At 38.5% G+C, this 17,238-nt stretch overlaps 1 protein-coding gene across 1 annotated transcript in view; it reads right to left on the bottom strand.

Moving 5' to 3' along the window:
- Positions 1-3,752: 3,752 nt before the first annotated feature.
- Positions 3,753-17,238, bottom strand: part of DIP2 (disco-interacting protein 2) — a 786,376-nt gene continuing 772,890 nt past the window's right edge. The window contains exons 39-41 of the mRNA XM_069328749.1: positions 17,036-17,236; positions 8,028-8,159; positions 3,753-6,878 (exon numbers count right to left, since the gene is read on the bottom strand). Coding sequence (XP_069184850.1) covers positions 5,835-6,878; positions 8,028-8,159; positions 17,036-17,236 — 1,377 coding nt within the window. The 3' untranslated portion in view covers positions 3,753-5,834. The remainder of the gene's footprint in view (positions 6,879-8,027; positions 8,160-17,035; positions 17,237-17,238) is intronic.

Raw genomic sequence — 17,238 nt, 5'->3', positions numbered from 1 at the left:
CATGTCGACGCCAGTGGTACCGACGTTGGTGGTGTCGTGATGCAGCAACGAGGCGAGGAGAATACACCTGTCGGCGACTACTGCTACAAGGAACTACGGAACAATTGGCAAGGAGCTACTCTTCATCATCCTGAAGCTCCAGCACTTCACTCCACACCTGAAAAGTGCTTGGTCCACCATCAACACGGACCACACCACCCTACACCTCCTGCAGCACTCCCACTTCTCATCTCAACGTCTTCTACTATGGGCTTGATAACTACAGAAATTCAACCTGGAGACACGCTATACCAAGATTCCGACAACATCTTAGCCCATGATCTCTCCAGAGTTTATGAAGTAGAAGCGACTCCATCTATTACTCCACCACATTACGACGTACTTCTTCCAGAACCGCAGGCTTCGGGGGAGAGTTGTGACGATAATCTCCTTCAAGAGATTGAGCCTGCTCTTCCCTCCAAAGTTCGTCGATACATACATCTATATAAAACTACTATGGAAGAAATATTCAACAACCACAACATCGTCTCCAAGGTTTGCCAGAGAGCAAAACGTATGCAGCCAGGAACACCTGCTCCACCTCGAACCACCAAACTACCTGTCTTGTCGCCTGCTCCTCGCTGATTGGCTGCGGGTCCAGCTGCAACTGCACTCCACCCACCATACTACTTGATGTCTGGGGCCGCCACGACCTCAGTCCTCAGAATATCCCGTGCTTTTGACAAGTTAACACGTCTCGTTGGTAGACTAAGCCCCAGGCTTACGTGTACTAAGAGAAGTGATAGCTTGAAGCCAATATTCCTGCACCTATTTACTTTGTTTGTCATACACTGGTTATTTGCTCACTTGTCTTAATGTAACTTTTCATTTTGCCATTTGATTATTCTTATTACTTTGATTTTATTATACGAATTTGTATGTCCATTTTATTCATGTTTTGCTTTTATAACGTAATTAAAATTTCATTGTTAAAATTTACTTGTTTTGTGTGTCTTCTCCTTACCTTACCACAGACGAAGTTCCAGATTTTCTATTTTTTTTCTATGTGACGAGGCCATACCCCTAGCTTTTGAACAGCCGAACACCAACGCGTTACCGTCAATATATATATATATATATATATATATATATATATATATATATATATATATATATATATATATATATATGTCGTACCTAGTAGCCAGAACTCACTTCTGAGCCTACTATGCAAGGCCCGATTTGCCTAATAAGCCAAGTTTTCATGAATTAATTGCTTTTCGACTACCTAACCTACCTAACCTAACTTAACTTTTTCGGCTACCTAACCGAACCTAACCTATAGAGATAGGTTAGGTAGGGTTGGTTAGGTTTGGTCATATTTCTACGTTAATTTTAACTCCAATTAAAAAAAATTGACCTCTTACATAATGAAATGGGTTGCTTTATCATTTCATAAGAAAAAAATTAGAGAAAATATATTAATTCATGAAAACTTGGCTTATTAGGCAAATCGGGCCTTGCATTGTAGGCTGAAAAGTGAGTTCTGGCTACTAGGTACGACATATATATATATATATATATATATATATATATATATATATATATATATATATATATGTCGTACCTAGTAGCCAGAACTCACTTTTCAGCCTACAATGCAAGGCCCGATTTGCCTAATAAGCCAAGTTTTCATGAATTAATATATTTTCTCTAATTTTTTTCTTATGAAATGATAAAGCAACCCATTTCATTATGTAAGAGGTCAATTTTTTTTAATTGGAGTTAAAATTAACGTAGAAATATGACCAAACCTAACCAACCCTACCTAACCTATCTCTATAGGTTAGGTTCGGTTAGGTAGCCGAAAAAGTTAAGTTAGGTTAGGTAGGTTAGGTAGTCGAAAAGCAATTAATTCATGAAAACTTGGCTTATTAGGCAAATCGGGCCTTGCATAGTAGGCTCAGAAGTGCGTTCTGGCTACTAGGTACGACATATATATATATATATATATATATATATATATGTCGTACCTAGTAGCCAGAACTCACTTTTCAGCCTACAATGCAAGGCCCGATTTGCCTAATAAGCCAAGTTTTCATGAATTAATATATTTTCTCTAATTTTTTTCTTATGAAATGATAAAGCTACCCATTTCATTATGTATGAGGTTAATTTTTTTTTATTGGAGTTAAAATTAACGTAGATATATGACCGAACCTAACCAACCCTACCTAACCTAACCTAATCTATCTTTATAGGTTAGGTTAGGTTAGGTAGCAGAAAAAGTTAGGTTAGGTTAGGTTAGGTAGGTTAGGTAGTCGAAAAACCATTAATTCAAGAAAACTTGGCTTACTAGGCAAATCGGGCCTTGCATAGTAGGCTGAGAAGTGCGTTCTGGCTACTAGGTACGACATATATATATATATATATATATATATATATATGTCGTACCTAGTAGCCAGAACGCACTTCTCAGCCTACTATGCAAGGCCCGATTTGCCTAGTAAGCCAAGTTTTCTTGAATTAATGGTTTTTCGACTACCTAACCTACCTAACCTAACCTAACCTAACTTTTTCTGCTACCTAACCTAACCTAACCTATAAAGATAGATTAGGTTAGGTTAGGTAGGGTTGGTTAGGTTCGGTCATATATCTACGTTAATTTTAACTCCAATAAAAAAAAATTAACCTCATACATAATGAAATGGGTAGCTTTATCATTTCATAAGAAAAAAATTAGAGAAAATATATTAATTCATGAAAACTTGGCTTATTAGGCAAATCGGGCCATGCATAGTAGGTTGAGAAGTGCGTTCTGGCTACTAGGTACGACATATATATATATATTATATTTATATATTTATAATATATATATGTACCTAGTAGCCAGAACGCACTTCTCAGCCTACTATGCAAGGCCCGATTTGCCTAATAAGCCAAGTTTTCCTGAATTAATATATTTTCTCTAATTTTTTTCTTATGAAATGATAAAGCTACCCATTTCATTATGTATGAGGTCATTTTTTTTTTATTGGAGTTAAAATTAACGTAGATATATGACCGAACCTAACCAACCCTACCTAACCTATCTCTATAGGTTTGGTTAGGTTAGGTAGCCGAAAAAGTTAGGTTAGGTAGGTTAGGTAGTCGAAAAACAATTCATGAAAACTTGGCTTATTAGGCAAATCGGGCCTTGCATAGTAGGCTGAGAAGTACGTTCTGGCTACTAGGTACGACTATATATATATATATATGTCGTACCTAATAGCCAGAACGCACTTCTCAGCCTACTATTCAAGGCCCGATTTGCCTAATAAGCCAAGTTTTCATGAATTAATGTTTTTTCGTCTACCTAACCTACCTAACCTAACCTAGCTTTTTTTGGCTACCTAACCTAACCTTACCTATAAATATAGGTTAGGTTAGGTTAGGTATGGTTGGTTAGGTTCGGTCATATATCTACGTTAATTTTAACTCCAATAAAAAAAAATTGACCTCATACATAGAGAAAAGGGTTGCTTTATCATTTCATAAGAAAAAAATTATAGTAAATATATTAATTCAGGAAAACTTGGCTTATTAGGCAAATCGGGCCTTGAATAGTAGGCTGAAAAGTGAGTTCTGGCTACTAGGTACGACATATATATATATATATATATATATATATATATATATATATATATATATATATATATATATATATATTGGCTATCTATCTTGCATATAGGCATATGATTAATGTTCATACTTTAAGAATAGAAACACAATAGTTTTCTTTTGACATTTATTGCTTGTACTGTTTGTTAGAGACAGTATACAAAACAGAATACTTGCAGCTGCTCTGGAACCCTAAAAAATTCAGAAAGCGACAGTAGACGACAGTACGCAAAAGTTTTGAAGTTGAGCATAGAACTCCACTCAGTCACTTAAAAAAAAAGTTAACCGATAAATAAAAAAAGTAAAAAAAATTATATATGTAATTATTACAAGGAATTCTTCATCCAATCAGACATACTTATCTGTTTTTGTTTTTATTAAATTACTTGTATTCATTGCACCTATACAATCTTTTTATCAGTTAATCATTGCACTTGCAATACTACAAACAATAGTGCTTATCTAGACGGCACAGACAACAAATTTAAACTTCAAAATCAAAGTGACTGACTTAGGGTAAAACAGCTACGTAGGTGATTCCATACCATTCATTATCATACGTGGAAAAGTATAGAGATCATTTTATATAAAAATTCCAAATATAAGATAAATACTCGATCCAACTTTACACTTTAATTGGACAAAAACTCCACAATGTTTCAAAACACGACAGTTTATGACTATGAGGGGATTTACACATGCAAATTTTTGTTTAATTAATACCCATCTAATAAGCATGGCTGATTACAAATAATTATCAATCAAACTGAACACTGTATAGGCTTAAAAACAAATTATTTCTGTGTACAAAGGCTAAAATTAACAATATGACAATAGTAAAGATACCCCCAAATATGGTCAATATTTTTACCACAAATATTGTCGTACTTTACATAACAAAAATTATTTGAGCCATGTTTGACAAAAATACTTTCATACCTCTAAAGCAAATATGAAATAAAATAAAAAAAATCTCCCACCATTTCACACAAAGGTAAACTCTATATAAAATCTGTAGATAATGTAACATCGTCTCAAGGTGCACTGCGTATCTCGTCAAAGTCTACACTATAATTATTTCCTCCTCACCCAATGCAAGTTCCCATGATGCATATAAGGTACAGTAGAACAGTTACAATATACACAAAAATTTTACAAATGGCTTTTAGTTTTAACATTTAAAATATACGCAACATGATCCAAAAAATGGCATCTCGGTATAAATACATTTTGTGACATGACACCTTACAGTAAAAATGGGAAATATTTCTTTCTTCTGGGTTCTGGATTTGCCTGGCGACACTAGGAACTTTGTAGTAACCAAAGCAACTGTTCGCTTAGCATTTTAAGACTTTAACGAATATTTCTACTGCTATACAAATGTACAGAGCCTGGTGATTCTGAGTGGACTTTTCAGCATTTGCTTTCTGGTTGTGCCAACAACTGGAGTCATTTACTATTTATATATATATTGCTGAAAAAGCCACTCATAAGACTAAATAAAGTGGTAATAGGTAATGTACCCTATGTACAATGGCCTGAGTAGAAGCCAAGATATAACTATGTACACTATTTGGCTACTTGATGTGGCAAACATTACCTCAGGTCAATAAATGACTTGAAATGCATTCATTCATCTTGATACCAATTAAATCTAAGTTGCAATATTTCTATTAAATTTTCTAAAAAAACTCACAAAAACTATCACAAGCTATTAATATATATCTACTGAAGTCCATGACTGAATTCACTTGAATTATATCACACTACAAATGCAATCGTAAAAGGCTGCACATGGCACTTGTAAAAAACTGAAAATAAATCTTGTTTCCAGGTTTCCATTATCTGTTAAGACAAGAAATATAAATGTAAAAATTAATTGATTTTCATGCATTTCTCTCGCACAACTCATTATATATGGCTACTGTTGTGGATTATTTCAAATGCCTATATAATAAGGTTGATAATCCACAAGAAATTCACTGTTTTTTATCCTCTAGGATAAAATATAACTTCTGTCCTTTGTGTAATATAAATGACACTAGGTTTATTTTCATACATATAAAATCTTATTTCTTCAGTTTCAGAGTTCAACTTTGACAAAATTATTTGTCAAAAAGACATGAAACTTAAATACTTACTCCAAACATTTGGATGTCTTTTTTTTTTCAGCCTGGCCTAGAACTACACATTATTTACATATTATAAGCAACATAAATAGGGTCAAGCTGGTCTGCCAGAAAACCATCCCTAAGATGCATGCGCTGCTTCTCTCCACGTGAATTGATGGGAACCACACCTGGGTCCACAACTACAATAACGCCAACGATGATTTGGTGTTCTTCTAGGACGGATGAAGTGATGAGTGGTACAAGATCCAGAGCTTCATACTCTGCACCGTCCAACTCCACAACCACCACTAACAAGTTGGTCCAGTTGAACACTGCACATTCTGAGATCTTCTTGTGGCATCGCATCACCGTCATTTCAATATCGATGGGATGATAACGCATTCCTCGCAAAATAACAGTCTCATCTAATGCACCAACAACAAACACTGCATCATGAAGTTCTCCATCTGCTTGAACCGATTCAGTCCGGCGAAGGAAGCCAAGGTAACCCGTGCGAGCATATGTCTCTCCTGTATTACCTGTCACAAGCTGGGCATTGAAATGATCATTGGCAGTACCATCATCCCCATACACTGTAAAGTAGCCACTTGCATTATGATTACACTGAACCCATATCTCACCAAGATGAGAATCTGAGCACTGTCCCTTAGTGTCAGGATTGGCAATAACTACCTTTACTCCGGGCAGAAGTTTTCCAGACTCCATGATACATAATGAATGTGGGGCACCCCTCTCCACTAATGTTACCCTATCATGTCTGAGGGACCTGAGATCAACATACACAGTAGTTGGGTCTGGTGAAGATGCTCCTTGTAGACAGATTGTTACATTCACACGGCAGCCAAAACTTGTTGATACTGCTCGGGGAGACAAACCAAGGCCACAAAATAGCTTGGAGAAAGAATTGGTGAGTTGGACCCTAGGCCGTTCTTCTGCTACAACTACACACGTTCTTACACATGCTAGATTAACACCACGTTGCTTAAGCAGGACAATGGACGATCCTAGACCCTTTGTGCACAATTCCATGACTCCATATGAACAGAAGGTGTCACGCACTTTGTACTGAGAGACAGCCGATAGCCATAAGGAGGGATTTAGCTCAACCTGAAATAAAGATGTGAAAGTTTCTTATAAACAAATAATGAGTATTTTGTTAATTTTAATTACATGCAGCATGTAAAATAAAAATAAGTCATAAAATGCCAATCAATCTATATATCTGTATCTATATCTCCATCTATATATGTATATCTATCTCTATATCTCTCTCTCTCTATATCCCTCTATACCTCTATATTTATATATTATATATATACGGACCGAAACGTCGTCGTCCCTTCAATTTCTAGTGTGTGGTCTGGTCAACATACTTCAGCCACGTTATTGTGACTCATCGCCTGCATATATATATATATATATATATATATATATATATATATATATATATATATATATATATATATATGCAAACAAGCCTGAATGGTCCCCAGGACTATATACAACTGAAAACTCACACCCCAGAAGTGACTCGAACCCATACTCCCACAACTGGTATGTACAGGGACGCCTTAATCCGCTTGACCATCACGACCGGACATAAGGAAGTGATAGCCGAGGCTATATGAACCACTTCCCCGCCGGCACTCGGATGGTAATCTTGGGCATAGCATTTTATCAAATCACCTCATTCTTTGGGGCACACGTGAGGAACACAAATAGGTTTTGTGTTCCTCACGTGTGCCCCAAAGAATGAGGTGATTTGATAAAATGCTATGCCCAAGATTACCATCCGAGTGCCGGCGGGGAAGTGGTTCATATAGCCTCGGCTATCACTTCCTTATGTCCGGTCGTGATGGTCAAGCGGATTAAGGCGTCCCTGTACATACCAGTTGTGGGAGTATGGGTTCGAGTCACTTCTGGGGTGTGAGTTTTCAGTTATATATATATATATATATATATTATATACAGTATATAATTTTTTTTTTTTCTCCACTATCTTTCACTATCTCTCTTTCACTCTCTCTCACTATCCCTTACATTATGCCTGTTACCCTTTTTTTGTATGTGTGTACTGTTTTTAACTTTTTAGTATTACTTTTATTTCCTTAGAGAAGCACTTTACTAATTCATAGACATGGATATGTTGTTTCAGTTTATGAATTAACTTCTTCACTAATAAAATATATCTCCCTACTACATATCCGTGCAAAAAATAAATCATAACGATAAGAGGAATATAAGCCATATTCTTACCTCACCAGGAGGAATGAGAATGGACTGATGCCCAGAATATACAGATGAGAGGACCCATAGTGCCAGACCAAGACCACAGTATGGATCTAAGCACAGTGCCACCACTCTTGATGGGTAGAGTTCACAAGCAACCTGATAACAAAATATATGGTTAAACTTAGCTCAGGTGATTTGTGTGGAAATAGGTTGGAAATCACTTTATGTATCAATAACTTTTGACATAGTAACTGCATGATAATTATTAAATGGTATAGATGTGTTCTAGGGAGGATTCTGTTTTCACCGGCAGCAGCAACTTATAGATGAAGTATAACTGGAGAGTGTTTCGGGAGTTCTTCTACTCCCCGAGATCGGCCTGAGGCCAGGCTTGATATATTTAAGGTGGCCACAACAGGACATTACCAAGTGAGATACTGCAGCTGGCACATCTTCATACACATCTAGTTGCTGTTATTGGTGAAACATGGTATATACAGTTCAGCATCATTATAGAACTACTCTATAGCAGCAGTACACCAATACCCTAATATGGTATTTGACATCAACGTTACAGTGCATGTTACGTCACACGTTAGCGGTACTGTCACAGGGTTTTCCAGTACCAGACCAGTCATCAGACATTTAAGTGCTTGAGGTTATCTTCTTGAGGTTATCTTGAGATGATTTCGGGGCTTTTAGTGTCCCCACGGCCCGGTCCTCGACCAGGCCTCCACCCCCAGGAAGCAGCCCGTGACAGCTGACTAACACCCAGGTATCTATTTTACTGCTAGGTAACAGGGGCATAGGGTGAAAGAAACTCTGCCCATTGTTTCTCGCCGGCGCCTGGGATCGAACCCAGGACCACAGAATCACAAGTCCAGAGTGCTGTCCGCTCGGCCGACCGGCTTCCCCAGTGAAAACAGCAGTTCACTGCTGCCAGTGAAAAAGAAACAGCGTTGAATGTAAGGAAACACCATTTTCTGGGGGGAGCCCCTACGGCTCCCCGGAGCTTACTAGGCTGATATGCTAATGTCAGACTTTGGCATCAGTCATGTGTATGGAGTTCTTATGGGCCTACCGGGGACCATGAGCCAGAACCTGGCCCCCTCTAGAGAGGCAAGGGGAGCAATGGCCTATAGAAACCCCCGTGTAATTGGAAGCATTCTATGTCTGCCATTGACCGGGTTAGGCACCTAGAAAGGTAGGCGTCCCAAAACAAACCCCTATTCTGGTGAAAATTGCAACCAAAAGCCGAACGAATGGATAGAACTCCCCAAACAAAAACGAGCAAACTAGTATGATGTCACCCGTTGTCGCGCCGCTGGCTGCGCAGCCCCCTCCCCGGGAAGGGGTAAGGGGTAGCCCCAGACCTACTGCGCCTAACCCATTCTACCCCATTCTATGTCTGCCATCGACCTAACCCAGTCGATGGCAGACAGAATGCTTCCAATTACACGGAGGTTTCTATAGGCCACTGCTCCCCTTACCTCTCTAGAGGGGGCCAGGTTCTGATTCATGGTCCCCGGTAGGCCCATAAGAACTCCATACACATGACTGATGCCAAAGTCTGACATTAGCATATCAGCCTATTAAGCTCCGGGAAGCCGTAGGGGCTCCCCCCAGAAAAAGACTTATCTACAAATTTAAAGAGGTTTTAACACTTTAGTGCGCGCGGCACTAGCTGGAAAAAAAAGCGGGTTGTGCGCGTGGCGTTCTGGGCGCTCAAGCGTAAACACAAAAAAGTTTATAATCTTTTCACGCTCCTAACATCAATTCTCGAGCTACGTTTTTCATTTTGGTATCAATGCGTTGGCAATAAAATTCTCTACAAGATCATATGCATAAAATGTCACCCAAGCATTTGGTATCCCACCACGAAGTAAATAAACACGAAGATGACTCGCCGTGACACCCAAACAGGAAGTAAATGTTCATACTCTGTCGTTTGTTGCCAACCTCACACTCATCCTACAGTGCTTATTTTGATATCACTGAACTCGCAATAAAATTCCCCACCCAGACATATGCCTATCAATGTCTAATTATGTTCCGCACGAGTGTGGGAACTGGGCGAAGCGTTAGCCGTGATTTCAGCAGCGACGACACTGTTGTGATGCAGCGCTTTGAAAGTTTATACTTATTTCACTGTCATGACATTATTTCTCGAGCTACGTATTTCATTTTTATAGCAATGTGTTCGCAATAGAAAGTTCTATAAGAACATGGGTAGAATTGGCCAACAGAGCGTCAAATAAATTTGCGGCGAATAAAATCTTACGCGAATCTTACGCATGTTTTTACCTGTGAGCGTAAAAAGTTTTTACTTTGCTCATGTTTTATCAAGTTTATACTTGATTCACTCCGTTTTTTTTGTTTGTATAGTGTTCGGAATAAAATTCTCTACACAGACATATGCATATAAATGTAGAATCATTATCGCGGCCAACACAAGAGTGTGTGGAGTGCGCGATTACCATCGTTGTGACACCAATTCAATAGTCTCTCCTCTAAGTTACAATACATTGCCGTTTTCTCAAATAGGCACAGTGCCTATTAGAGAAAACAAAAATTTAATGGCAAACATATTCATACAAACCCCAAGTCGATCGAGTAGTAAATACTCAATATAACACTGTCCGTAAATTTACGTCGTGATCCGACAAGCGGTTAGGGAAACCGCCCATAAGTCCAAGTCGAAAATCCAGGAAAGTGTTAAAGTTCAAATTTAAAATTCAAGAGCCAGTGCCAGTGATACAAGAATATCACATAACAAAAAGCTTTTGACAAACTGTTTGCATGCATTTAGAATTTAATCCCATCACAGTTGAATGTAATACAGACAGCCACATGTTTTATGAACCCTTCGGGACTGAGACTTATTGGATAACTTGTTGTGTTCATATAAGTGATCCGTCTTCCTGAAAATCTAGGTGAAAATAATTGACAATTTCATAGTATAAATTCTACGGTATTTTGTTTATACTCGCCAATAGGAGAAGTCCTAATCCATTTGCTAACTTGATTCTTATTGTTATTTACATGGAATAGGTGATGGTGGAGATTAATGGTGGAGATGAGGTAACCTCAGATGTTGAAGCATTTGGGTCAACATGTGATAAGTCAGATGCAGGTGGTGCAATGTGAGCTTTCTCAGAAGTCTTTGCAAATGAATAATTGAGATTTGTCCATGTCAAACTCACTGTTACTCCATTCCATAAATGCCAGAATTCCTTAAAAAAATTTCCCTTTTCCTTTAATGCTTCTATATCCTCTTCCTCTTCCTCTTCTTCACCATCATCTTCATTGTGTGCTTCTGACTTTTTCTGTAACTAAATCTATAATTTCTTCATCAGTCATGTTTTGAAAGGCTTCTTCGTCATTATCTATCCACTTATCAATGTCATTTTCTACTGTTACTGCCACCAGTTCTGCTCTCAGTTCTGGGGACTTAATTCCCCTGACATTAGCGTCTCTTAATTTTTTCTTCTTGCAAACTTTCTTGACCCAAAATCCTTCAAAATCCTAAATCCCTAATTCTTAAACAGACCTAATGTAGGCCAAAGTTTTCTCCAACCATTTCTAAGTGTTGTTAGCTTTGCTTCATCCCATGCACTAGCAATCGTCCAGATAGCTGACTTTATTGTGTAGACTAAGTCTTTAATTGTTCCTGGATGATTAATAAATCATCTGGCAAACATCCTCTTGTAGTAGTACTTAACCATTGCACTGTGCAGAGCGCCTTGTGGTGCTAGATCGAGGGTGCGCAGAGTGCCATGTGGTGTTTTTAGGTATAGGGAATGATTTAACACTCCCGCGGGAACACGAGGTTCACATCCTGTGTTTCAGGACTCCTGTAAACAGATGCCTTGCCATTTAAAAAAAAAATTGTGGGCAACATTCCTGGGTGAGAGCCTCAGTACTAACTGAGCAACTAAGGCTGGTGCACGCAGCATGAGCTAACAGCACTGCTGTTCAGCTTGTGACCACAGCATCGCCAAAAAAGTACAAATATACACATGTAACTGCTATTATTTAGCGATGATAGTATTACGGAAGACCCCTGACTGTAATAAACATGAGCAGGATTCTGATAATAGCAAGATTGTGGTGATAATTAGTGATGTGTGTAGTATGATGGGAGGAGTAATCTTGGTGAGGGAGGCAGGTAGCGTAGTTTGCTTTTTTCTTTTTTTTTCTTTTTTTCAGGGATATTCCTGCGCGGGCCCTAAGCCTCTGGCTGGCCCACAAAGTGTTGCTTGTTTCTGTTTTACTTGGGCGGAGTATGAGTATTTATTACTCGTATGGTCGCTTGTAGTCTGCTGACTCTGTGTGGCAACCTGTTATTGTCTGGACTCACCATACCAGCTTAGTGATTCGCTATGGTGAACACAAATGTAGATACAGAGGAACCTCAAGTGACGAGCATCTCCATTTACGAGCATTTCAGGTAATGAGCGAGTCACTTGCGGACAATTTGTCTCTATTAACGAGCAAACCACGTGTTGTGGTTCTCACATATTCTTGGACAAATTCAATTGTACGCTTCAAGTTCATTTGAAAATAGTAAAACACAACATTTATAGTAATTACATGTACAGTACTGTATTATAATTACATTATAAAATGTCATATTGATGTTTTTCCATGGGTTGAACGGATTAATTTTATTTCCATTATTTTAAATGGGGAAATTTGTTTCGCAAGATGAGCTTGGTGCCGGAAGGGATTAAATTCGTTAACCCTTAAGCTGCTAAAGGGTCCTGAGGAAGTTTACACCCTTGTACACAAGAAAAAAAAAAATTCTAAAAAAATAAGTGCGTGTGACCTTGAATGAGTGAGGGAGCCGCCAGCTGATTGTGTGTATAGCGACGATTCTTAGTGCCTGAACTAACTATATCAGCTTAGCTGTACAGTTGTGGTGAACAAAACATATACATACTTATATATAACGTCTGTATATAGTGTCATAACACCACAAACGGTATTGTTGGGGGAGAAAGTTTAGTGCGTGTGGCCTCGAGTGAGTGAGGCAGCCGCCAGCAGACTGTGTGTATAGCGACGGCTCTTAGTGCCTGAACTAACTATATCTGCTTAGCTGTACACTTGTGGTGAACAAAACATGTAGTTTCTTATATATAACGTCTGCATATTGTGAATAAAATATAAAACAGGATGATGGGAGGAAAAAGTGGGCGAGTGAGGCATTGTTGAGGGAGAAGCAATGAGTGGTTGCTGGTGTGTAGCGGTAACTCCTCGTTGCTTTTCAACTCTCAATACTAACTTAGTGGTTCGTTATGGTGAACAAAACATGCAGATACTTATATATAACCTGTGTATAGAGTGTAATAGCAGCAAAACTATTTGTTTATTGTTTTATAAACATAATAATTGAATCACTAATATGCACACTATACTTTTGAGTATAGCGATTATTCACCACTTTTATTATATAAATATATTACAATACACACTATTGAATAATATTACTGCAAAAAAACTAAGAAAAAATCAGAGACAAATAATTAAGTGATAATATCTTTGTGGCAGCTCCCATCTGTCAGCACGGGTGACACTGACCGGCTCTGACGACCCCTCTGTCAACGCCCACTTTTTGCCAAACTTCCTCGGTCAATTGCGCCCAAAATATGTCACCTACGATTTTTTTTATTTTTTTCCCGTGCTCAGGGAACACAAATTAACATTTTAAGAAGACGAAATAATGTTTTAGAATTTTTTTTCTTGCGCACAGGGGTGTAAATGTCCTCAAGGACCCCTGAGCAGTGGAAGGGCTAAAGATCATAGTGGCCACCCTCTACACAGCCAGACAAGTCATGCAGACAACGCCACCTCCGTCACTCAAATGGCTCCTCCCAACATAATCCTTTTGCTGTTATTACACTAATACACACATTATATATAAGTACTGTATCTTCATTTGTGTTCACCATAGAGAACCATTGAGCTGGTATGGTGAATGCAGACAGTAACAGGTGGCCACACAGTAAATGACACTATCTCCCTCCCTCCCACAGCATTACTACTCCCACACAGCACTAATTATCACAACAATCCTGCTATTATCACAATCCTGGTCATTTTTATCACAGTCAGGGGTCATCTGTAATATTGTCATCACAAACTAATAGCAGTTACATATTTATTTTGACATTTTTAGGCGATACTGTGGTCACAAGCTGAACAGCAATGCTGTTAGCTCATGCTGAGTGAGCCAGCCTTGGTTGCTCCAACCGTACTGTGGCCCTCACACCAGAGAATATTGCCCACGATTTTTTTTAAACATTGCGTCTACAGTATCCACTCAATTTAACGGCCTCTTTTATACCGATCTGCCGGTATTAACGACCGGTTTGGGAGCCCAGTATCTAGAGCCTGCTATACTGGTCTGCGGTCGATATTACCGACAGTCAGTATTGGGTTTGTTGTGGCATCAGCGTCCCCTCACATGGCGACCAGGCCGCCACCGACCTGGATCGTCCAGAGTCATATATTACATCTTAATTTTCTTTTAAAATGATTCACTTTAATGAAGAAAATTGTAAATTATTATTAATAAAATATTTTGAAACAGTTTTTATTAAGCAAAAGTCTTTGTTTTCTTATTAAATACCTTTTATAGTATGTATAGGCACTAGGTATTTTTTTTCCCACGGACCTAGTATGTACTCCGCCGGGCCATGTGTTCCCATTGTTTACCGTGAACTCGCGCGGCTAGCTTCAATTGTGAAGGATATTACTGTACTGTAATTGTGATCTTTTTAATTTACAAAATGCCAAAAGTTACCCAAAGGAAGCGCCTGACGGTTGCACAGAAGCTGGAGTTAATTAAGAAACTTGATAAAGGATATTCTCATGCATGAGCAGCAGCAGAGTTTAACATTCAACATAATTGTCAATAGTGAAGTAGAATTAGAACTCATGTGAATTAGTAGTAAGGCTAGCTGTTGTGTGAAGTGAGTGCCTGAAAATAAGTGTACTGTACATACAGTATGTACCCTGTATACAATATAAACAATATAAAACAAGCGCTGCAGAGGATGACGTAATCTTCACAGCTTCGTAATCTTCAGCTTCATTAAAAGTAAGTCAATTTACCAATTTTATTATAGTATTACAAGATATTAATTGTTTTTTTTCAACAAAAGCTACATATTAGTCTCTGCAAATGTATATTCTATCGTCAGCAGAGAAAAGGTGAGCTCAAAATATTTCGTCTTGGCTAGCTCTCAGTGACAAGGCTCGATCGCCATTGTTATGGCATGGCCGCCACAGCCTGTGTTGTAACATTAAAAATACATTACCTGCACTGTTCAGGGTAAATCAAAACACATCTCTAAAATTTTATTAAGACAATATTAACTCACTGATTGATACATAAAATATTTTTCAATACAAAGGAATGAATCAATTTTTTCCCACCCATCTGGACTTGATCAGAGCGTGTTCACACATCATCCATGCAGCAGCCAGCAACTGGCTTAATCGTCGGCCGTGCACTAAATTGGAATGCAATTACACAATGAACTTTATTTAATTTTAGTTATACAGTATAAAATATATCCTACCTGAATGTTACTTGAAAAATTACCCGACCCAACTTAACGTCTGAAATAACGTAGCTCCGTAAATAACGACTTGGGCTCAGCCCCATATAGGCTGTTAAATTGAGTGGATACTGTATTTACAAGAGCCCTGAGGAAGCTGATGTGAACCCCGTGTAGCCGCGGGCCATTTGAATCGTTCCTGGCATCCTATGGCGTATATATATGCCATGCGCATTGTGAGACACGTTACTCATGACGTATATATACGCCATGCGCAGTTTAAGGGTTAATCGTGGCTCCACTGTACAGTACTTATATATAACATGTGTAAATAATGTAATAACAGCAAAAGGTGTATGTTGGGAGGAGCCATTTTGGTGATGGAGGTAGCGTCGTCTGCTGGCTGGGGTGTGATTTGTGATGCTGTGCAGGGTGGCCACTATGCTGTTTGGACACCATACCAGCTTAGTTGTACAGTTATGGTGAACAAACATGTAGATATCTATATATAGCATGTGTGTATATAGTGTAATAACAGTAGAAACACTGGTGGGAGAAACACAATTGGAGTCAAAGCACTGACTCCAATTCACTAAATGTAATTGTTCAGCTTGCTAGTCACATAATGACTGGAGGTTTCCCTAGGTTCCAATTGCCACTAACATCAACAATCAATCTTCTTCCCAATAACAGATGTCATAGGAATTAGAGCCCAATGTAGTGACACTTAACACGCAGTCATATTTCTAATTTTATGTCTCCTTCGATTTTCAACTGGATTTCAATGAGTTGAACAGACCACTGTGAGTGAAGTCTTCCAAAGTGCTGCTCACTATCTCAAGGTCATCTAGGAGAGGGTTTAACCCAGCTGGTATGTTTGAAGGTGAGGCATGTGGTGGGTAAGGAAAAAAGTGGAATCACATGGCTTATACTCATTTCTGCATTTTCCAGCAAACTAATTCCTTAACAGGTGCACATTATAATAGTGTTTTGATGGTTACATCTAATACGGTAGTAATTTCCAATTTCATCCGAGACGGTAATGTAGCATCAGTGGTGGTGAAGGGGGGGGGGGGGGTAATTACACCACCCTCTAGTTGGTCCTGTGATGGAATTAGAAGCCTACTGAACTCGGTGATCCTCCTCTGCTTTTCTGAGTTTTGAGAAGCTACATTAAATACCTCATCAATGAGGAGCAAGGAAGCAGCTTACATGGAATTTGCACTATCTTGAAGCACTGATAATTTGGTCAGCATCACATTACTGTTGATGTAATTGGCATCAACAGTAATATCACAGTCATGGCCAGCTTTTTCTAAAGCTTTAAAGCACACTATGACAGTATTTTGCTATGTTTTAAAATGTAATAAACTTCTTTAATCTCCCCTTAGTTTAATCTCTTAAATCCCCATGTTTCTGGATGTTTTTCATACATTACTGTACATGTATAATTAATACTTTACTAACCTTCATACTAAGACACAAAGAAGTTGCTGCCCCATGTGACATTTTGATGCCTGCCAACATTCCTGTGGTGGAAACACTGAAATCCAAATAGGCAATCATCTCCGGTGTAGGAGCCTTATATATAGAGGGCAGGCGTTTCTTTGGTAGGTCATCTGTGTCTAGAATTGGTGGCCACTTCTTACCACTGTCAAACTTTTCTTCCT

This window comes from Procambarus clarkii, chromosome 21 (assembly GCF_040958095.1).
Source record: "Procambarus clarkii isolate CNS0578487 chromosome 21, FALCON_Pclarkii_2.0, whole genome shotgun sequence".
Classification (NCBI taxonomy): Eukaryota; Metazoa; Arthropoda; class Malacostraca; order Decapoda; family Cambaridae; genus Procambarus; species Procambarus clarkii.
The sequence above is the reverse complement of the archived record's forward strand: the minus strand, read 5'-3'. Positions and strand labels throughout refer to the sequence as shown.